The sequence below is a fragment of the Giraffa tippelskirchi genome, chromosome 5 (assembly GCF_054371585.1).
Source record: "Giraffa tippelskirchi isolate mGirTip1 chromosome 5, T2T-mGirTip1v1.2.pri, whole genome shotgun sequence".
Lineage (NCBI taxonomy): Eukaryota > Metazoa > Chordata > Mammalia > Artiodactyla > Giraffidae > Giraffa > Giraffa tippelskirchi.
In genome coordinates this window covers 54949305-54971806 of record NC_137279.1, presented here as the reverse complement: position 1 = coordinate 54971806, position 22502 = coordinate 54949305, and the positions used below count along the sequence as shown (strand labels likewise).

The following is a 22502-nucleotide window of genomic DNA, read 5'->3' as shown; positions in this document are numbered from 1 at the left end:
AGGTTTTACTTAGGGTATCCTTCTGGCAGTAGGCCTCATTATTGAGAGGACATTAGTGTGATTCCTAGCAGGTAAATGTGTTCCACTATTTGGGCCTTTCTTTCCACCTAGGAAATTTGAGAAGTAAAATACACATAAATTTATGTTCATTCTGTTTTATAGCTAAAGTGTACATAAAAATTCATAAACAAATATAAGTATAATATGATTTTTATGTAGTAATGTTCAGTTGCTATTTCATATATTTCTCATATTGTACTCAAGAGAAAATATTGCCGGTTTAGACACTTTGTTTTCCTAAATTATAATGAAAATATAAGCAGATAACACTCCATAAGGTTGGTAGGTAGGTTAAGTAGTGTTATAAACAGGAAAAAGAGTTATTTCCTACTGTGTTTGGAGTAACATCCTGCATTTCAAAATAGCATATGCCATATATGAAATAGTGCTTTTGAAGTATTTTTCAAAGTTCATTAGCTGCTTCAGCCTTGATGGGGTAATATTGATTATAAAAACTCCCTTCTAGAGTTACCCTGAGAATTAAATGACAACAATAAAGTTATAAGATGCTCAGCAAATAACTGTTGAATTAATAAAAATAGTAGTTTATTTTCATAAAAGATTTAACTGGAAATACTGATAATTGACAGTCATTATGAATTAGTTCCTAATTTAGATAATATTTTAGCTATCTGTTGTTTGGAAGATCATACTGCAAAGTTTATTTTCTTTATCTTGGTTAATAAATTGACAGTGAAGGTAACAGCTGAGGTGACTGTAGTGTGGCCATTGGGTGGAGGATGACACAAGAAATAGGTAACATGATTACTTTTAATATTTTAATAAGTATTCATTTCCATTTATTAACTTTAATTGACTTAGATTTCTGTTTTTTGTTTGTTTTCATATTTATTTTGGAGGTACTGACCAAAGAGCAGATTTGTACTTGGAAGGAAAAGACCAGCTTGGGGGTTGGTTTCAGTCTTCTTTATTGACAAGTGTGGCAGCAAGGAATAAGTCACCTTTTAAGTAAGTATCACACCCGAGCCAAACAAGTGAGCGCACCGTGAGTATTTCTGCTGAGTACTTGCCAGTGTGAAATGATGTGTGCTGATTAATATGTATACGATAAAACACTGCCCTTAGTTAGTTTACAGTCTTCAGTCTCATGAGACAAATAAGTTTGAAGTGAAAAAAAAAAACACACAAAGGAGACAATAATACAGAAAAGTTCTTTCACTCTGCTACAGATCATAACTCCCAGGAGAAGTAAAACCGGCATTGACGGAGTAGTTGAGAAACCCACAGAGAGCTTGACCTTTAAATATGGTAGACTTGACACGGATAGATGTAGAGAGGAGATTCTAGTTTGATTAAGGACAGTCTTGATCAGATACCCTTATATTTGTAATTTCCACAAGTTGCTAATGAACTGGAACATTTTTTTAGTGAATTTTATAAAATTAGGGGGTTCTTATTTAGTTACAGATAATAGCTTTTCCTTATTCAAATATGTGGATAAAGGTTCTACTTAGAAGGATTCTTAAATGGCTTAAGATTTTTGCTATCTCACAATGAAAACTCTTCTCAGAGTAGTTGGCATGTTTATGTTTCTAGTATAACATGCTTTTAAAAGTCGATGGAACAGTAGATATATTTCTCTCAAATTGCCTTTTTGAACAAAGATAATTTTGTGGTGATAATTTTTTTTAAGACATACTTTTTCTTGGTTAGTTTAATGATCAAAATGAGTACATTATAGATGATCAGGAGACAATTGTTTAGTGAATGTAAGCATAAAAATATTTTCTGGGGGCTTCCCTGGTGGTCCAGTGGTTAAGAATCTGCCTTGCAATTCAAGGGACACCAGTTCAATTCCTGGTCTGGGAAGATCCCACATGCCATGAAGCAACTAAGCCTGGGCTTCAAAACTGAGACTCTGTACAGCCAAATAAATAAATACTTAAAAAAATATATATATATATTTTCTGCGTATAGAGAACTTAGTATTTAATAATCAGAATAAATAAAGCAGCTTAGAATTATACTTTGAAGAAAAATTTTCGTATATAATCTGTCATGAAAAATTTTTTATTTTTGTGTCAAACTAGGATACTGTTTTTAACTATAAGTCATCTTCAAAATGTCCATCATAATTGTGTTTATTGGTATAGTAGCTGATTTGTCTTCTTAGGACAGTGGTTGTTCATGGATTTACCCTTGGAGAAAAGGGAGAAAAGATGTCCAAGTCTCTTGGGAATGTCATTGATCCTGATGTTGTCATCAATGGAGGACAAGTAAGTGGTTCCCTAAAAACTCATTTTATTTTTGTTTTAAGGCTCTTAATTTGGCAGCCATACCCTTAATATAGTTACTTCAATGTAAAAAAACCCCCACAAAACTGATTTTTATACTAGTAGCAAATGCCTTACCATGTTTTAAATCTAGACTCTTAAATTTTGTGTGACTTTTTTGAAAATGTGAAGGATTGGGATTGTTGTGGCTTTTTTTGACTTATTTCAGGTCTGAATCTCCAGTTAGGTTCATGCTATCCCTTTTTTAATTGTCTGAACTTTAAAACTTTATAAACTATGGTTTTATAGTTAAATAGAAACAGTATAAGAAAAAAAAATGAGACAGCAACTTTCATTCTTGGAAATTATACACTTTAAAGCAAGTCATTAAGGAATATCAAATCTGGGGCTGCTGGTAATTTGTTTTATTTTGGAGTTGCTTTCAGAAAAGATACTGCTTATCTGTTCTATAACCCTGTTGACTTTTAACTGCCCTCCTAGAGTACCATGATCACATCTGTTGGTCAGAGCAGCTTGGGCATTTGAGAGGGAAAGCACCCCTCCCCCTCCACCCCCGTCCACTCCCCCATCACAAGGGCATCCTGAGCAGTACTGTGACTGCCCACCTGCCGTAGTAGCTGTTTACAGATATCTCAGGGGAGACATTGAACCAGGCTGCAGGCCATACTCTGCCTTTTTCCAGTTCCGTTGTTTTTTTAGATGCAGCCTGATCTCTGAAATTGTTAGCTTATTTCATTACAGTACAGGTATATTTTATGCTCATGCTGTATTCAAGCATTTCAGAATAGGAGTCTTACCTAAAACATCTGTTCACCAAATTGTCATCAAAAGCTATTTATTTATTGGTATGTTTTTTTATCCCCTCAATGATAAAGGATCACAGCAAAGAGCCCCCCTATGGTGCTGACGTGCTTCGCTGGTGGGTTGCCGAGTCCAACGTCTTCACTGAAGTCACAATTAGTCCATCTCTACTGAATGCTGCCAGAGATGACATTAGCAAGGTCAGGATCACTCCTCTTTCTGTTCCTTACTATTCCTGAAGGAAAAGTTTATGGAGTCCTTGTTAAAATAATGAGGCACATTTTGTTGGCACTTGTACAACTGAATGGAAAATGAGTTCTCCACATATTGTGAGCTTTAAAAAATATCGTATGTTAATTTATTTGTTTAGAAATGTAAGTAGTAATGTTAAAATGTTTATATACTATCTTCTTTATATTTTATTATGATATGTAATTATACTAATGTTAATATACTTTCTGTGTGCTCAATGACCATTCACATTTATTCCATTTATTTTTACCTACACAACATTCTCACCTACACTGATGAACAGACTGGGCCACTGACAGGTGATTTGCCCTAAAATTTTAAAGAAATATAAAGAAAACTCAGTTTTTATTTATTAATTACAATGGTTGTTTCTATAACTGGGCTTTTGAAATGAGATGGTATTTTTTGGCACTTAAATAGTCTTATTTAAAAGGAATGATATAAAAATAAAGTATCCCATTAGGAAGGTAACATGAGTTGGACAAAAATTATAGAAAAATAAAACAACTTCAGTAATAATTGAAGGACTCATATTTTTTGACTGCATATTTCTTTTTTCTCAATGTTTATAGCTTAGGAATACACTCCGCTTTCTTTTGGGAAATGTGGCTGGTTTCAACCCAGAAACAGATTCCATCCCTGTCAACAGCATGTATGTCATAGACCAGTACATGCTACACTTACTGCAGGATTTGGCAAACAAGGTGAGTGAGCATTAATACGCTTTTGGAGGTAGCCCAGTTGTGTGTTGAAATCTGGGTTGCATGTTGAGTGGAACCGACTTTGTTAGAAACAGTAACTAAAGCACTGAGGAAAGTTATACTTGATCAATTCCACATGTTCCTAGGTTGACTAGGTATGAAGTCTTAGAATTCTGGTTTCTCAAAAAAGACGAGAGTAGTGCCTGGTGGCAAAAGTAGGCCAGGCTTCTCCTCAGACCACATTTTCCTCTGAAAATCAGCTCCATGTATAAGAAGGAATAAAGTTGAGATGAACTTTTGTCTGCAGATGTATAGAAACACACATCTCAAAAGTATAGCAGTGACTGAAATGATGATTCTTACGTGTCTTGTAAAATACTCTCTCATATATAAACACAAATAATTTGTGTTTTCTCAAAAATTGGAATCGCTTCCATTTAAGTCAGAGACATTCATATAGATTTCTGCCCAGTTTTACTTTTCTGGCGTAAATGAGGGAACATTGGTAACTTTTACCCTTTGCTGTTTTAGAATAGTGCCATTTCATCGCTTAAAACTTGATCTTTTCATTTGATGCCTGTTCTTTTGTAGAGTCCAGGGTGAATTATTCTGTTTTTTCTGAGGATGGTAGCCTTTCATATCCAGAAATGACATTTCGAAGATCCTTAAATGCTCTTGCATTTTTCCTGTTTTGTGTTTGTCTGCCTTTGAAATGTATTTTGAAAAGGAACATATTTTGCTCATGACAACTTGCATTTTTATTTGCCTATCCCAAATTTATTTTGGTTTTGTTCCCTAGATTAATGATTCATATAAACAGTATGACTTTGGAAAGGTTGTTCGGCTGTTACAAGCATTTTATACCAGAGAACTCTCCAACTTTTATTTCAGCATAATCAAAGACAGGTATGTATGACTGAACATTGAAATGCTTAACAAACTGCTTGACTGTCTACTCTTCTTGGCAAATGTTGGAAAGCAGAGGCCAGCAGTGGGGGGGCCTGGGCCATTATTAAGAAGTTGGATTCTTGAGTCAAGTCTGATTGGGCAGTTTCTCTCTGCTACTTGCTAGTTTGATGCACTGAGGCAACTTATCCTATAATCTCAGTTTCTTTATGCGTAAAATGATGATGATAATACCTATCTCAGAAAGTGGAAATGAAAAGATACAATATAAGTAGCAGACTGAATGCTGTGTTTGACAAAGCAAGTGCTCAATAAGTAGTAGCTGTGACTGTGAGGTCATGAGCACAGTGCTTGTTCTCAGGAGTTTGCTGGCCTTGAGGGGGAAGAAATAGTCAGGTAATTATTAATATAATAGCATCATATAGCATCAGTGATGTCCTTTTAGAGGCAGGCTGCTTGCTGTCTTCATGTTTTGCTCCTTCATGCAGGTAATGGTGTGATCCTCTAGTAACTCAGCCAGTGTGAAGTGCCAGCCCTACCCATCAGCACCTCAGGGACCTTCCACTGGGATTGCAAATCCCAGTCCTTCCCTTGACGTACTGATAGGGTCAAAAGTCGCTCAGTCGTGTCCTGCATGCTTGCTAAGTCGCTCAGTCGTGTCCTGCTCTTTGTGACCCCATATACTGTAGCCCACCAGGTTCCTCTGTCCATGGGATTCTCCCGGCAAGGATCCTGGAGGGGGTTGCCATTCCCTCCTTGAGAGGATCTTCTCAACCCAGGGGTCGAACCTGGGTCTCCTGCATTGCAGGCAGATTCTTTTACCACCTGAGCCACCAGGGAAGCTTGTTGAACTGGGGACTCACATCTTAACTACCATCAACTGACTTACTAATTTTCCTTTCACTAAGTTGTCTAGATTCTAGCTATTATCGATCTGTAAAACAGAATTGGACATAGCATAGCTATGAGTTTTTGAGGAGGTATGCACACCTGGAAAGAGTCAAGTGGAATAGGGGATGTAGTCACAAGAGTTGTATGATGGAATATTTTATCCTTTAATTAGAAGACAGTTAGAGCCATAGACTTAGGCACTGTCAGAATAAGCTCAGCCTGAGGCAGGTCCCACCTTGGCAGTGATTGTGTACAGCATGTTGTCAACCGCTCAATAAGTTGTTCTTGTCCAGGCTTTATTGTGAAAATGCAGATGATCCCAAACGACGCTCTTGTCAGACTGCATTAGCTGAAATTTTGGATGTAATGGTTCGCTCTTTTGCTCCCATTCTTCCTCACTTGGCTGAAGAGGTATTCCAGCACATACCTTATATTAAAGGTAAGAAATATTGATTTGTTCTCTGAGTGAGAAAGACCCTGGCTGAGGGTGCAGCTACTCCTTTTATCTGCTTCACATTTGAGGCACATACTCATCTATTAATACAGTGACTGCTTTGTGGCATGATGCATCTCAATCATTTAATAACTGTAGTTTCTGCATCTGTGTGTAGAGGAGTAGGATGAATTTCAGCATGTCTTTCAAGCCACTTTAAAATGCTTTATATATAAAATGAAATATATTAGCAGCTTGACTATACTGAGAAATATATTAGCAGCTTGACTATACTGAGAAATCACTTTTTCTTATATACCTTTATAAATGTCAGAAATACATTTTAGGTTTTACTAAAAGTATAGTGCCTGTTAGTGAATATTTTTGTATTTTTTCTGTCTGATTATATTAAACTTACATAAAATTAGAAACTATAGAATTTTACAGTGAGGATGTCACTCACGATCTTATTTATAACCCAGAGACATCTACTGTAATATTGGGATGTTTCTATTTTAGTTTCTTCTAGGCATCCTTTGAGATCTTACTGTATATCTTGCCCTTTGTTTACATTCCCAAATGTTGATGTAAATGTTTGGTAAGCATTTAGGATGCCAACAAAGCTATGGTCTTCCCAGTAGTCATGTATGGATGTGAGACCTCGACCATAAAGAAGGCTGTGAACCGAAGAATTGATTCTTTTAAACTGTGGTGTTGGAGAAGACTCTTGAGAGTCCCTTGGGCTGCAAGGAGATCAAACCAGTCAATCATGAAGGAAATCAGCCCTGAATATTCATTGGAAGGACTGATGCTGAAGCTGAAACTCAGACAATACTTCAGTCACCTGATGCGAAGAGCAGACTCATTAGAAAAGACCCTGCTGTTGGGAAGGATTGAGGGCAGGAGGAGAGGATGGTGACAGAGGATGAGATGGTTGGATGGCATCACCGACTCGATGGACATGAGTTTGAGCAAGCTCCAGGATATAGTGAAGGACAGGAAAGCCTGGTGCGCTGTAGCCCATAGGGTCGCAGAGTCAGACATGGCTTAGCAACTGAACAAGAACCATACTAATACCACAAATAACAATCCTTATTTCCCATGAATAGTAAACGTGTGATGGTTTGAGTTTTACATACAGTTTAAAAATATATATAAATTGGTTTAACTTTTTTTTTTAAGAACCCAAGAGTGTTTTTCGTACTGGGTGGATTAAAACCAGTTCTATCTGGAAGAAACCTGGACTGGAAGAAGCCATAGAAAGCGCGTGTGCAATGAGAGATTCATTTCTGGGAAGCATTCCTGGCAAAAATGCAGCCGAGTATGAGGTGATCATTGTGATTGAGCCTGGGCTGCTTTTTGAGATCATAGAGGTGAGTCGCAGTTTGTTCCTTTTGAAATGTTGTTTGTATCAAACTGCTCCACTGTAAAATCTGGTTTCAGATGTCGATGTAAGTAGTACATTTAAAAAAAAATTTATAAATTAGGATTTCTGTCTTCTAATCCTAATATTAATCACTGATTCTTTGTTTCCAGCCTCTGTATATTTCCTTTTTCTTCTCTTTTAAAACATGTACTCTGTTGCTATTTATATTTTATAGTTTGGAACGGGAAGGTGTAATAAAGTTCTGTTTGAAACATGAGCCCTCAGGGCTAGTTAGACAACAGGCAGCACCTGGCAGTAATGTCTGAATACACAAAAATTGGGAGTTTTGTGTTAAGGGTCTGGTTTTCTGAGAATTCTATCCATCTGGACAAGATTCAAAACAAAAAATTTTTTTATCTTTTACTCATGAGTTCTGAAGAAAATTCATTTGCACCAGCAAATTTACCATGTGATCTCAAAGCATTCATCCTATTTTTTATTTTCAAAAGGGCCATCAAAAGTTTCCCCTTGAGATCTTAGGGGCTGATTGACCAGATTGGCTTAGAGCCTGACATACTGACTCAAGATTTTTTTCTAGTTTTAATGTTTGAGAAGAAAACTTAGTTTTGTGATTTATGTTTTGACATTTGACTGTTATCATTGTCTACTGAAAAATGACCATCTCATCTGGTTGGAAGTTCAATCTAAATTTTTAATAATGTAATTAAGTTGATTGAGATTCAAGGGTTGAAATAGCTAGTAGGTATAAGATGGTTGCTCAGGTAACAGAAGTTTGATAATATGTTGACATTTTAAAGTTTACAAGTTAGGAAGCTCATGATTGCCACTTTTTGAGCCAAGAAACTGAGGCCTGTTGAAGCTGTGACTTGGTTGAGGCTGCCCAGCTTGGTACTCAGCTTTCCTACTGCATATCATGTTTCCTTTGACTTCATTAGTTCTGAGTAGTAAGCTGAGAACAATACAGCTTGCTTGGATCATTGATACTTAAAAAAAAAAAACCTTCAGGATTTTAAAAAATGTGAATGTATTTTCGTTAGGAATTACACTAACTAGCTGTCTAATGGAGTCCTGAATCTATCAGTTACTAATGGTATAAATGCAATCTCTTTGAATCTCCTATTTTCTCATGAGCTGGTTTTGTTTGTTTGTTGTTTTTTAAAAGGGATTTTGTATTACTTAAGTCACACACTTACTTTGAAGATCAGAATTACAAGAAAAATGTACAAAAGTGCTTATCAGATATCCCAATTCAGTGTGCTTCAGAAGAATTCTGAGCATTATCCAGGCTGCCATCATTGGTCTACACCGCTAAAAGCAGATCTTTGTTGAGATAGTATCTTAACCCCTCTCCTTCTGTAGGAATCATTGAATACAGGGGTAAAGGGCAGGCTTTGAGGCTGACAGACCTGGGCTGGACTTGCAGCACACCACTTACTGGTTGGGAACCTTCCTGAGCAAGTTTCCTCATTTGTAAAATGGGGATTAAAAAATGCTGTTGCTGTTTTGTGACAATTACAAATAATGGGTGGATATTTAGCGTCTAGCGAAGTGCCTGGCATAGAGTTGTGTTCTCAATCGATATTATTGATTAGAAGTTTTTAGTTAAAAGCTTTCATACTAGTAAGATTTGATTTATATAATAGTATTGGCTCAGGAAGTGGTGGTCCCAAAAGAGTTCCTCGCCAAACATTAAGAACTTGCAGTGTCTTTTTATAACCTTTGTGGTAACAATTAATTTAGATAATAACTTTCAAATGCTTATGCCCAGATGCTACAAGCTGAGGAGACTTCCAGTACCTCTCAGTTGAATGAATTAATGATGGCATCCCAGACAACTTTGCTTTCTCAGGAACCACCAGGAATAACTGAGGATGTAACTGAGCTTAAAGGGACATTTCTAATCAATTTAGAAGGTAAGAAGGAGATGAGACTGATAACAAATACCAGATAACAATGGCATGTGGACAACTGAACGATAATTACAGGTCATCTCCGGCTTTCCAGTGGATGACTTGTATTCTAAAGGCAGATACACACTTGGTGAATGCACCTTTCTATAGAAAGTGAAAACAGCGGCCAGGTTTCTGAACCAGCTCTCTAAGTGCCCTACCTGGTGATTTTGGGAACACAGGGGTAGGGAGAGAAGAGGGAAAAACGTCATTGTCACCATATGTGAAGTCAGTCTGCCTTACTTCAGTTGGCCTTTGTGTTCCTGTCCTTTGACCAACCCTACCATCCCTGTCTTGTGTTGAATCTACAATTTATCATGCTCACCCCAAATTACAGTATTGTAGCCACTCTTAATAAGTCAAGGAAGTTTTATTGAACTCATTCCCACAGTGGTATCTTATAAGCAAATCGTTTGTAGGTATTTGTTTGATAGGGGATTTTTGTCAGCTTACTTCATTCTCATTGATGGAAATGAAAGCTGAGTAATGTTAAAAGAATAACATGAGTATATCTTAGGTACAGTGATGCTCTCTGTGTATTTCATAGTAGCTTTTAGGCACCAGCAAGAGGTGGGAGGCTAATTTATAGGCATCAGTTTAAATTTGAGGCCTGGCAGCAGTGATCATGTAGTAGACTCTGTATTAATCTGCTTTTCAGAATGTTAATTTATATTCTGTGCAGTGACTAGAATGATTTATTTTTCTGTACTGTACTAGTCTGAGGTCTGTTCATTATGGACAAATTTTTGTTTCCTTTTGTCCAAACCAAGAAGTTTAATGTGGGATCACTGCTCGTTGTCCCTCTAATTTGGCTCTTTTAAAATTCGTAATCAAGAACATAGCTGGAGAGGAGAGGCAGTAGAATTATCAGGACTGGACACAGATGAAGAGCAAGCAGGCATGCTCTGCCTGAGTAGATACAGAACTCCATGACCTGTGGAAAAATCAGCCTCTCAGGGTCTCAGATTCCTCCTCTCCCCCTAGTCATCAGATTGTGTGAGCCTACCATCTTGGCTGTTTATGTACAAATGTGTAAGGGAAGCAGTATTTCCCAAGGCAAGGAGGAAGCTCTGGAAAGGGGGCACCTGGAGAAATACAGAGACGCACAAGTTCAGTGGCCTGTCAGGAATACTCTTCCCATGTTTTTCTTCCACAGGTGGCGATATTCGTGAAGAGTCTTCATACAAAGTAATTGTCATGCCAACTACCAAGGAAAAATGCCCTCGCTGTTGGAAGTACACGGCTGAGTCACCAGACACACTGTGTCTCCGATGCGCAGAAGTTGTGAAAGGGAAGTAGGACTGCTCAGTGTGTGTTGATGGCTTTCTGAGCAAGAACCTCCTGAAGGACTGACTAGGTGTCTAGATGGATTGTTTACAGTACTGGAGAGACACCCAAGATTTAGGTGATGAGTGGGAGAGTAAATGGTTGAGGATGAGAGTCAAAGTCAGAGCTACAAGTGTTTTTCTGTAACTAGATAAACAATAATATGTATATATACATATGGGAACATATACATATGCAGGTGGATCCATAATGGACTTACTTGGAACATAACACAAAATTCTTGCCTACAAATGTTGCTGAGCAGAAAATGTTTTATATTTTATAAATCTTCTTCACGCAGTATTTAAGTTCTATAACGTCTAAAAATAAAGGCACCTGGAAAATTACTGACTGGTGGTGGTACAAAAGTTGTGAATATCAAGTAAAAAAATGTGTTTTGAACAGGAACGGTGCAGGGGTGTGTTACTTAAGAGATGAAAAGAGTAATTTCATTCTGCCTTAACAGCAAACATCAACCTTTTCAAAAGAGCTAGTTCTTTGGGCTGCACATCAGAAAAAGTCACCAAATATGTCTCATATAAGAGGGGAAAAATACATTAATACTATGTAAATGTTAAGGAAACAACATGAAAGCTGAAAATTTATTTCACTAATATACATAAGTTCACAACAATGAACAGACACAGAAAATAGCAGTATATACAGAATTTGACTACTTACAATACATTACAATAGATAATGGCATTTTATAAACAATTCCATATAGGATTAAAATCTTTCCAGGGATGGTTAATTCTATTTAGCAGAAATATAACAAATCCATTCCTATTAGGGTGAGAGAGGGCTTTTACTGTTGCTATAGAGTACTTTTAAAAATATCTAAGTGAAATGAACCACAGTAACTGCTAACAGAACTTATTCTATGTATGCTTAGTGTTATTAAATGAGTTTTCTGTGATTTTAAATTCTAATCATTTTTTTTCAAGAAAGCTATTTAAATTTAACTGTGTTTACTTTGACCCTAGTTGAATTTTTGTAACAAAGGTGAAACTCTTTTCTCCATACCTCATTTTTCTTTTTACAAAAGTAGGACGCATTTAGAAGCCTGGTACTATTATTTCTCTCCATGTGCATTTATCTTGTCTATTCTAGTTCTACATCTAAACACAACTTGTAATGTAGAAGTTATGATTATTTGAACCCTTTTGATTTCCTTTGCATTTACAACAGAATTGAACAAGGTACAGAATGCTTACCTAATGATAACAAGGAAACATACACGGGGATGGGAGTATATCTAAGAAAAAGCTACTCACTGGTAAATCGGCTTTGCACCAATAACTGCAGTATGTGCAACGTACCTGTTTCAGCAACTGCCTGTTCTGTATGAAACCTAATTCCTTTCTTTGTGGCTCTTCGTGGTTACAGACTGTATACACAGGTATTTATTTTCCTTTCCTCTACCAGATTTATTTTAAAAGCCCTTAATGAAACAGTAAAATATTTAACTGCTTTTCTTAATCATGCAACTGAGAATTCAACTTTAAAATTCTCTCAATGGCAAATTTTAGGATTATAAATCTAACTAGAGACTCAGTGATTTAATGGTCCTAGGAGCCATTTCGGCTTATTAATATATTCTCAACAATCACAAAATTTGATTATGTGTCCTATCAGAGTAAGTTCAACCAGTTTTATTATCTAAAATGCTTGTTAGATACCCCCCCAAAGTGATAATGGAATCAGAGTGAGTAATTTACTCTTTAAAAATGCCTGTAATTCTAAGTTTCTTTGACCAGCCTCCAAGGTTCATAGCTACTTTCAGAGTATCTAGAAAAGTCACGGAAAGAACTCATCTTTTAGAGTGCACGTAACAAGTGACCGCAGAACTCCTGACACTCAGAAATCACGTGAATGTGTCTGGATGGAGTACCAGCGATCCCAGCAGAGGCTGAGGGGCTGGACCAGCTCGAGGTCTAGTAACACTAAAGTGTTACTACTGCAGAGCATATGTCTCGGTCAGACACATGGGCCTTCACCCCAAATACTCAAGGCACCTGAAAAATTAATCTCTCCCAATTTAAAATGAAACAGTAATTACTAGGTTTTAGACAGTTCTTATTTGAATGTGATCTCTCTGTTAAAAAGAATTTACATTGGGATATTCTCAGACATCAGACTTTTCCTTTATATTCCTGAAAACAACACCTCAAATTTGCACAATTCTTCCTGAGGAAGTGAAGAAACAAACTCACAACGAGTTGCTATGTGTAACAACTGTGACCCAGGACATGTCAACAATTGCCCTGTATGGCTACATTCCAAAGATTTACCTTGATAAATACTTGGTATTTGTACAGCTCAACGTACTTTTTTTTTTTTTTTTTACAGAGTTTTGGTTAATTTGGTTTTAATCAACAAATGATTATTCAGCACTTGGACTGCTCTAGGCACTGTAGGGTACAAAATTAGTTGTATTCATCCTCTCAAGCCAGCAGTGAGGTAGGTTTGCTAAGCTGTAGTATCATCACTAAGCATTTTCTATACTGTTCCTAAGAACAGATAACATGACTAGATCCCAGAAACATACATTTCTAAACACTTGTAGGAAAAATAAAGTTGGATTTAAATTTTTAGCATCTTTGCCTTTTTTAAACATAAGTTTTACAAGATAATACATTTTTACAGTTACCTGATGTGGATACAATTTTGAATCTTGGCAAAAAGCAAATCTTAACTTGCGTTATAATTAATTTTGCTGGGTTAGATTGCATCTCAGATTCTGTTTTGGCAAGCGCAACAGGTTAAGGGTTCTACTTAGTGTCCATTCTGATGAATATGATGGTCTTGAACCCATTGTTCCTCCTCTGATGGCACCAGTGTAACCTCCTCTGGGAAAGAAGCCTGTCAGCATCCAGAACTCCAGGGGGCAGACCCCAAGACAGGAGTAAGCATGATAACAAAAGCATTTTCCCAACATTTATTAAAACAGAGTGAGATAGTTCTCTCATTTTACTGATGGAGCATATACATGAACACATTTAAGTTTAATTACAGTAACATTTTGAGTATGAAATATAGAATCTTAAAAGAACATAATCTGTAAACTATAACCAGTTTTAAATAGCAAATTTGGACAAGAAAGCTACGTTAAGTGCTTGAATCAAAAATAAACAGGAAAACAGCTTCAAGAGAAATTAATAGTATAACTGACATCTGTTTACATTTTATTGTCAATATTAACCAAAGGTGGAATTTAGCCAAGACTGCACTTTTTAAAAGTAATGTGTATTTTTATTTACTTTACAAAAGAAAAAATACATACTCCCTCCATAAAATCCCAGATCTTACTGTGTAAAATAACCATGCACTAGTTCATATTAGAGTCACACAACTTGAGACTGTTTGCAGGAGATAACTGTCATAAAGGAGGAAGAGATATGGCTTCCACAGCTTCAGTGAGGTGTAAGGCTAAACTATACTGCCCGTGGTTTTCTGGTAAAAGCTCAATGACTTTATTTACTAGTTTAGCTGTTGTTCCAATGGGCACTTCTGTGTTTTGAAGATCCTGGGGGTTCTGCAAATGGGACACAAAAATAACCCATCAGTTATATACAACTAAGTAACTGCTACTTAAGAGTTAGCAGGAGAGTAATTTCCCAGTAAAAATGCTTTTGTTCAGAATTAAGAAAATTCCATTTTTCTCCACTATTAAAAATGCATATAAGAAAACCTCCAGTGACCGTCTGCCTTCCCTCACGCCCGCACTCACCATGGCCTTCAACCAGGTGCACAGCGTGGGGGGCAGCCTGGCAAGCAGCTCCAGTCCCTCCCTTGTCTGTGTGCAGAACACGGCGTGTGCCAGCCGCTGCCCGATCAACACCAGCAGCTGCGAGGCCAGGACTTCTTTGTCCTGAACCTGGAGGATGGCCTGCAGGGAGGAACATGGACAAACGTACAGACTTCATCTTATTTCTGCCTCTGGCAAGGTTCCCAGTTTTCTGAGTGGCTGGCTGCTTCCTGTCCTTGGGGCTCAGCTCAGAAGTCACCCCTGATCATCCTATTCTACTTCTGCTTATTCACATGATCTTACTAATTTTCTTCACAGCATTAACAACTCAACCCAGAATTGAGCATGCTTCTCAGCTCCCATAAGTAGACTGGATTTGGAGGATGGCACCCTGTCTGTTTACTGCTCTGTCCCTCTGCATAAAACAGGTCCGGCACACTGTATGACCTGTGTGCAGGCTAAACACTGGCCAGAAACAGGAATTTGATTAGTTTTTATTAAAAAAAAATTGTTTTGGCCAAGCTCTGCAGCATCTGGGATCTTAGTTCCCTGACCAGGGATCGAACCCAGGCCCTCAGCAATCAAAGCACAGAGTCCTAACCACACTGGACCATCAGGGAATTCCCTAGTTACTTATTTTAATCCTGTTCTACTATTGTGCCTAGGAGTTCTAACAAAAGAAGGAAAAACAAGCTTTACTGGCAACTTTACTGATTCTTTACCCCAACTATCAGTTTTAAAATTTGAGCCCAGACAACACTCGTACGCTGTTTGTTACCTCTTCTCCTAGGTGGTCAGCTCCGTAGTTGTAGAGTTCCCCCACATAATGCCTCCTAACAACATCTTCACTGACTTGAAGGTGATGGGCCAAGTCCACGGCCAGCACTGGCCAGTCCTGGTCTTTACCAAAAGGGGCGGCCGCTGCCTCTTCTGTGGAGTCTCTGTCTCTTGCGACTGTGTGTCGCGCCTGGACAGCTGCACTGACGACTTTCAGTAAGAACTTGAAGGTGGAGAAACAGATACAGCAACATCTCGTTAGTATTTTCATTAAAAAAATATGTAATTCCAAGTAACTTGGCTTTTCTGTCATTTAGAGTAGCTTTTCCATTACAACTAGTTATCAAAAAATGACACATAATTTAAAGAGAAACTAGTTCTCAAAAATACCTTAGAGCTGGTCATCCCAATAGCTGTAATTTACCTGTTGTCGTACAGAAATAAAATTTGGATCCATTTCCCCACTAGGTAATAATTGAATTGAAGTTAAGTCTTTGAAAAATGCATTTTTCCCCTAAAGAAAAAGAAGAGACCAAGAAAATTGATGAGTATGGACTGTTATTGGGGGGGGGGGCGGTAGATTTAAAAATGAAGTCATTTAATAAAGAATAACTCATACACCCATGGCCAATTCAGGTTGATGTATAGCAAAAACCATCACAATACTGTAAAGTAATTATCCTCCAATTAAATAACTTTTTAAAAAAGAATAACTCATGATCTGACTTTGTCTTTGAACACTAACATTTCAGAATTCTGTTCTTTTAACTTTTATAAGCATTATGGTGAAAGCAGCCTTAAGGGTGAACCCCAGGGGTGCCCTCCTCCTGGTATCCATGCCCTGTGTAATTCCACTCCCCTGAGTTGGGGCTGGTGAGCAGGGTTAGGCAGAGAGGACAGCCTGACACTTTCAAGATCAGGTGACATAGGGCTGTGGCTTCTGCCCTAGAAGCTCCTATTCACTCTCACTTGCTCTGAGGGCAGCCGCGTGCGCAGTCACCCATGTGAGGAGGACTGAGTCCTGACAATCCTCATGTAAGCCTGTGAGTGGATTTTGATCCCCACCCTGGTGGAGTCCTGGCTGACACACCAACTGCAGACACACGAGAGACCTTGAGCCAAAGCTGCCTACACTAGGGGAACACAGATCTGGACTCACAAAAATGACACACTTGCTGTTTTCAGCCACTGAGTTTGGGAATCACTTGTATGTAATGGGGCTTCCCTGGTGGCTCAGACGGTAAAGAATCTGCCTGTTAAGTAATAATCGGTAACTAATACGTAATAGGTACTTTGAATCCTCTTAAAAACACTTGTTGAATTGTTTAAAAGGACCTGTTTAATAAGAGAACAGGGCTAAAAAGGAGTATCAGAAAATACAGTTTCAGAAGTTCTCAGGAAGGAAATGCAATACCAGCAAAGAGCACTGGCCTGTGAGTTGCAAGATCTGGGCTCCAAGCCCACTCCTTTCACCCGGTCATCTGGAACAAAGGATCCCACCATCCTAGGGTGCTGTTTCTTCAGGTTGTGCCAGATATCGCCTAAGGGACTTTCTAGACCCAACCTGTAATTACAGATCATCTGGAGGGACTGCCAAGTAGAGTGAAGCCATTCATCCTTTGGTGAGGGAACATGCCAGACTTATGAGGGCAACCTGCTGCCTCTCAACATCATCTGAGAGTTTCCCCACGCACTCAGATTGTTACTCTGTAGTTTCTACCTGGAGGTCTTACATACTGGAGTCTGTTCTACTCTGGGATGGGGAGCATGTGTGCATTTATTATTTACTATGTTCCAGACACTGCTGAGCACTTGGTGTTGAGTATCATTTACCACTCAGGACAACCAGGAGTCATGACTCTCAGGCTAGGAGAACTGAAACGACTCTTAATAGTAAATGCAAAGGTGGGATTCTGTGTCACCTGCCACAGCACACACTGCTTCAGTACTTGCACGTGAGTCACACAGCTGTCCCAGGCCACCTGAGCATGATCTGGGCTGAGACTAGCATCACCACTGTGCCTGTCCAATGCTGGATGTGGTCTCATTTTGAAAAGTCCCTTTTTGAGGGGAGTACTGATTTAAAAAAAAAAAATCAAACTTTAAAGTACTTACTAGAATAAATACACTATTTCTGCTTATATTTACTCTCAAACTCAACATGTCCAGAACTTCTAAATGGGCTTCCTTTAAATGGCATGTCCAGTCCCCCAAACTTTGAAACTGGGTTGAATTTTTATGCCCTCTCCTTCACCCTGCACTAGTCTGTCATGAGGTGGCTGATTTCTCAAAATTCCTCCATGATCTTCATTATTTCTCCCTAGGCCACATCATCACCAACTGATTCCCACTGGCTTCTCCAAGAGGCTTGATTTCCCTGATTCCCACTGGCTTCTCTATTTACCACCTCCCCCCATCCCTTCTGCAGACCTCTGCCATGTAACCTCTCTTTATCTATCATCTCCTTAATTATGAATGTACCAAACATTTATCAGGTTCCTATTATGTACCTGGCATGGCACACAGACACGGGGACATGGCCAAGAGGTGGTCAGTTCAGGAAATGTAGACAAAGACTCTGAAGGGGAGGTGACACTTAAGTGATAAGTGAATAACAAACAGGAACCGACCATATGGAAGAGCTGGCTGTGAAAATGGAACAATACAAGACAAGAGGTGAGAAAAATGCCTGCCTTCTCCTAGGGGTGGAGGTGGTGAGCAGTGGCTAGAGCCTGGGGTATGAGGAATGGACAAGGGGGAGGAGAGGTAAGTCAAGGGGTGGGAAGCCGCTCCGCATGGCAGGAAATAGTAACAACATGGTTAGTAATAGTAGTTATAACAGTAACAGCAGGTCTCTGCTCTCCCCCTGCACTCATTGCTCCCCACAGGGACGGTGCCTTTGGGAAGAGGAACTGAGCTCGGGCAGCGCCCTGCTTTCCCCCTTCTTCTGGGGGGCAGTCCTCCTGCAGGGGCTCCTGTCCTCTGCTCCCAGCACCAGGAGCCCGAGGGGTCTCCAGCGGTTGTCTGGCTGCACAGAGTCAGATCACCACTATGGACACAAGCCCGGGTGGAGAAGCCAGTCAAGGCTGTGTCTTATGTTCCGGCATGAACCTAATACGGCTGAATCTGAGTTTGGGAAGGAAGGTCTGGCAGCAGGGACTACATGGAGGGAAACTGGAGGCTGCTGGACCAGCCCAGGGGAGACAATGAGGCCTGAGCCTGGGCCACAGTGACGGAGAAGGTTGGACAAGAGGGGATGTAAGGAAGAACCAACAGGAATGCGCTCACGGTGGCTGTGGGACCCGAAGAAGGGGACTGAGCTAGATGTTTCCAGACTACTAGTTTCTGCCACATCACAGATGGTGACATCACTCACCAACTGACCAAGCCAGTGAACTTGGGGGAACAGCAAGTGTAGGTCAAGGGTGGGTAGGGGCAGGGATAGAGAGCTATTTCAGGAAGGAGGTATGTGCAGCCCACTGCACAGGCCAAGAGGGGCATTCAGCAGAAACACATGCCTCAAACTCTGGGGAAAGGTCAGGCCTGAAGACACACAAGAGGGAAAAAAGGAGCTTATTGAAGACGAATGACGGGGGGAGACGGCTCAGAGGGCTGAACCCCGGGACACCAATATTTCAGGTAAATCAGAAGAATAGGGAGCCTGACAAGGAACAGAGGACCAAGACCCCCACAACAAATAATCCTATACAAGACACACAAAACCCAGTGACTTCTCTGATCAGACAGTCCTGCTAGACCCTCAGCTCCGAGAGGATCCCAACTGCTCTGAGAATTACCTTACTGTCAAAAAGAGAGAGCGGCTTCACGGTCTTGAGAGAGAACCTCATGACGGCGTAGAGGATGGCGCACAGGACGGAATGGTGCTCCACCAGCGGGTAGTGGATGTGCTTCTGATCCAGCGCCAGCTCCACGATGGAGACCGGGCCCTCCACGGTCAGCCAGGCATCCTCTGTGTCCAAGACAGGCACCTGCATTTCATCCCGGCTGACATCTGCCTGGGTGTTTTGAGAAGGGAGAGCTATGTTCAGAATCGGAGAAATAACAGCTTGCCAATATCTTAATGAGCTTCTTACCAGCAGCAAAGTAGAAACCCGTATTTTCCCCCATCCCTCAAGTTATAATTAAAAAAAAAAAACAAAAAAAACAACCAATACTAATAAGAAACGTCACTATTTTTTAGGCTTAAGTCAAAACTTCGAAGAGAATAAATGAAAAAACAAGCTCATTTTACATAGTTCTTTCTGAGCGCCAATGACTTTCAAAATATTTGATATCTTAGAGACAGTTCAGCATGAAAATACCACCCTTCTACCTCCATTAAAGTCTGAAGAAGATCCCAGCAGCAGCCGAGGAAAGAAGTTACTGCTGTGTCGCTCATCCCCACATCCTGTTTGTAAGAAGGGACATCATTAGCGCCAGCAGGAAAACTGGTAGGTTTTAATCAGAAAAATAAACAGAACATACGCATCTAGTCAACTGACTTTCCTCACTGAACATCTAGGTAAGAACTGAAAGTCAAGGCACTCGCACATTTTAATCTCTTTCTGTAGATTCAGCAGATTTTAAAATAGGGCTTTTAAAATACATGGTTCTACCCTCAATTTTTAAAAACTGCGTATCTTTCTGTATTGGAAAGAGGTGGTGTTGTCAGTCAGCCACAGATGGCTTGTGTCTGGCTTGCTTAGGCATCTGCTGGCCAAACAATCATGGTGTGCATGCAGTAAGAGTCACACAAGACAGGCCAACCTGGAAAGTTCCAAGACAATACCATGGTCTGGTTTCAGAGCATCTTTCAGGGACTGAACTGAGCCCTCTGAACTAAAGTAAGATCCCCAAGCTAGTGAACTAAACACCACACTGATGCTGTGGGTGATGGATCTTTCCTGAAGGGGCCTGTCCAAGGGGCCACTGTGCTCACATGAGGTCTTAAAACCAACAGCCACAAATGCCTGACAACCATAAGTAATTCATCCTTAAGGAATACAGTGTGTGAGTGTGTGTTTACACACATATTAAGCAGTCACAGAGCCACACGCAAGAGCATACAGACAAATTCTTCAACAATGGAGATTTTTCAGGACTAAGGGCCTATAAAGGCTGGATTCCTGTGTCCTAGTATTTCTTAAGATATTTGTAATAATATTTCAAAGTTTTGAAAAACGCTAGCATTACTAATCACTGACCTCAAATATAAACCCCTGTATCCATGGATTAAAACATCATTTAAGACTGTTCGTACAATAGCTATTATATAAAGGTAGATCAAGTTCACTACTCGTATGAATCCACCTCAGTTATAAATTTCTAATTTGAAAGACAGCAAAAATATGCAATTTTTTTTTGTGGATCTCCTGTCCACAGTCCAAAGTTGAAGACATCTTGGCAAACTTGGTTTAAACATACTATCTGATGATGTGGAAAGGTAAATTAAAATTGACCATAGGTCATAACCAATTTCCTTATTAATATAATGTTCTCTTTCCATTTTTCTTATCTCTCATTATATCATCAAAATGGTAAAAGGCAAAGTTCACCCCCACAGTTAATAAAGTACTATGTAAAGTGCAGAATTAACAACTATTCATCTAGTTAAGGAAGATTCACTTACCCTTCGGCATAACCTATCCTTTGGTGCTTTTCCAACCTAAGACAAGAGGACACAAAATGCTGCATTTAATTAGTAATTTAAATCAAAAGACATTAAACTATGGTATAGAAAGAAAAAAGTAACCGAATTTTTAAAATATACATGCAGCTATAAATAAATGCAGTACTACTGTCATCAATTAAATGTTGGTTCTACTAATTTGTAGCATAAAACAATTTTGTGGTGGAAGTTAAAAAATATATATTATGAAAATACATTACACTGGGCTCACAAATCATCCTTTTCAAAAATACTTATTTTTGAACTATTAAATAAGAAAACCCCCAAAGATCAGGTTCCCAACTTCCATAATCAAACTGTGTTGCCTTAAAACCTATTTAGAACCAAACTCAAGGCTATGAATAAGGAGCAGCTAAAAATTCTGCTTGTTGATGATACACAGTACTTTCAAAAGGTCAGAAAGAAGGAATAACCGTCTAAGAGCAGACAGAAGCTATATTCCTGGCTCAGAAAAATCAGCTGATGTTCTTATTCCTTAAGTAATTCGTAAGATCCTACTGTATATTTTATACGGGGTAATAAGTGGAAGATAAAGTTCTGCCCTTCAAGAATATTACATGATAAGAAAATTCACAGGAAACAGTGAAAATGAAAGGACAAAGGCCTTTTCACCTCATTACCTCTCACTGTGATTACTTCAACGGCCTTCAAAACAACCACGCCTTCAAAACAACCACGTTCAGCCCACCCCAACTGCAACATACTTCACCCAGCTGCCAGAATCATCTTTTAAGATTCAATGGCCTTCAAAACAACCACGCCTTCAAAACAACCACGCCTTCAAAACAACCGCGTTCAGCCCACCCCAACTGCAACATACTTCACCCTGCTGCCAGAATCATCTTTTAAGATGCAAATTTGATCATACCATTCTTCTGCTTAAAACTGCCCCAAGTCTCCAAGATAAAAATAACAGCTACCGTTCACTGTGCCCTTGCCAACTGTGCCAGGCCCTCTGCTAAATAGCTGACATACGCTAGAAAACCCCAGATCCATAACCCACAGAGGAGGTTCTCCATGGTCCACTTCCTGCTCCTGTCTCTAGCTTGACCTTCAACCAATCAAAGCTACTTGCAGCTCTCTGAATCCGACATGCTATCTCCCATCTCCAGGGCTTTTTGTGGAAACATTTTCTTCTCACCCTCTTTTTTACTGATTCACACATACTCATCCTCCAAAATCAGCCCAGAAGGCTTCCCTTGTCATTTACATTCCTCTTCTGAGTTCTAAAAGCACCCTATTGTCTGTTTACCATCTTTCCGATGGTGGGTTGAAGGTGGGGCTGTGACTTTATTCTTCGCAACCACAGAACCTGGCACCGTCC

General features: G+C 39.3%; 2 protein-coding genes and 1 non-coding gene across 7 annotated transcripts in view; 1 reads left to right on the top strand and 2 right to left on the bottom strand.

The window, feature by feature from the left end:
• The window catches only part of IARS2 (isoleucyl-tRNA synthetase 2, mitochondrial), a 40798-nt gene extending 29490 nt beyond the window's left edge, over nt 1-11308 (top strand). The window contains exons 15-23 of one of the 3 annotated variants that reach the window (XR_014054193.1): nt 921-1029; nt 2195-2297; nt 3191-3316; nt 3941-4072; nt 4869-4975; nt 6160-6331; nt 7441-7672; nt 9455-9599; nt 10792-11308. Coding sequence is in view for 1 of the 3 variants with exons in the window: in XM_081491968.1 (XP_081348094.1) it covers nt 921-1029; nt 2195-2297; nt 3191-3316; nt 3941-4072; nt 4869-4975; nt 6160-6305; nt 7482-7672; nt 9455-9599; nt 10792-10934 (1202 nt within the window). In the remaining 2 variants the exon portion in view is untranslated. Of the gene's footprint in view, nt 1-920; nt 1030-2194; nt 2298-3190; nt 3317-3940; nt 4073-4868; nt 4976-6159; nt 6332-7408; nt 7673-9454; nt 9600-10791 lie in introns of all 3 variants that reach the window. The other 2 variants (XR_014054194.1, XM_081491968.1) reach the window with 2 other exon arrangements.
• Nucleotides 11309-11535: 227 nt separating this feature from the next.
• RAB3GAP2 (RAB3 GTPase activating non-catalytic protein subunit 2) overlaps nt 11536-22502 on the bottom strand; it is a 109384-nt gene continuing 98417 nt past the window's right edge. For all 3 annotated transcript variants that reach the window (XM_081491967.1, XM_081491965.1, XM_081491966.1), the window contains exons 29-35: nt 21119-21154; nt 19823-19897; nt 19287-19505; nt 15914-16003; nt 15491-15712; nt 14695-14853; nt 11536-14499 (exon numbers count right to left, since the gene is read on the bottom strand). In XM_081491967.1, coding sequence (XP_081348093.1) covers nt 14344-14499; nt 14695-14853; nt 15491-15712; nt 15914-16003; nt 19287-19505; nt 19823-19897; nt 21119-21154 — 957 coding nt within the window. In that variant the 3' untranslated portion in view covers nt 11536-14343. The remainder of the gene's footprint in view (nt 14500-14694; nt 14854-15490; nt 15713-15913; nt 16004-19286; nt 19506-19822; nt 19898-21118; nt 21155-22502) is intronic.
• On the bottom strand, nt 15258-15332 carry TRNAQ-UUG (transfer RNA glutamine (anticodon UUG)). The gene has a single exon. It is a non-coding gene; the product is annotated as a tRNA-Gln (tRNA).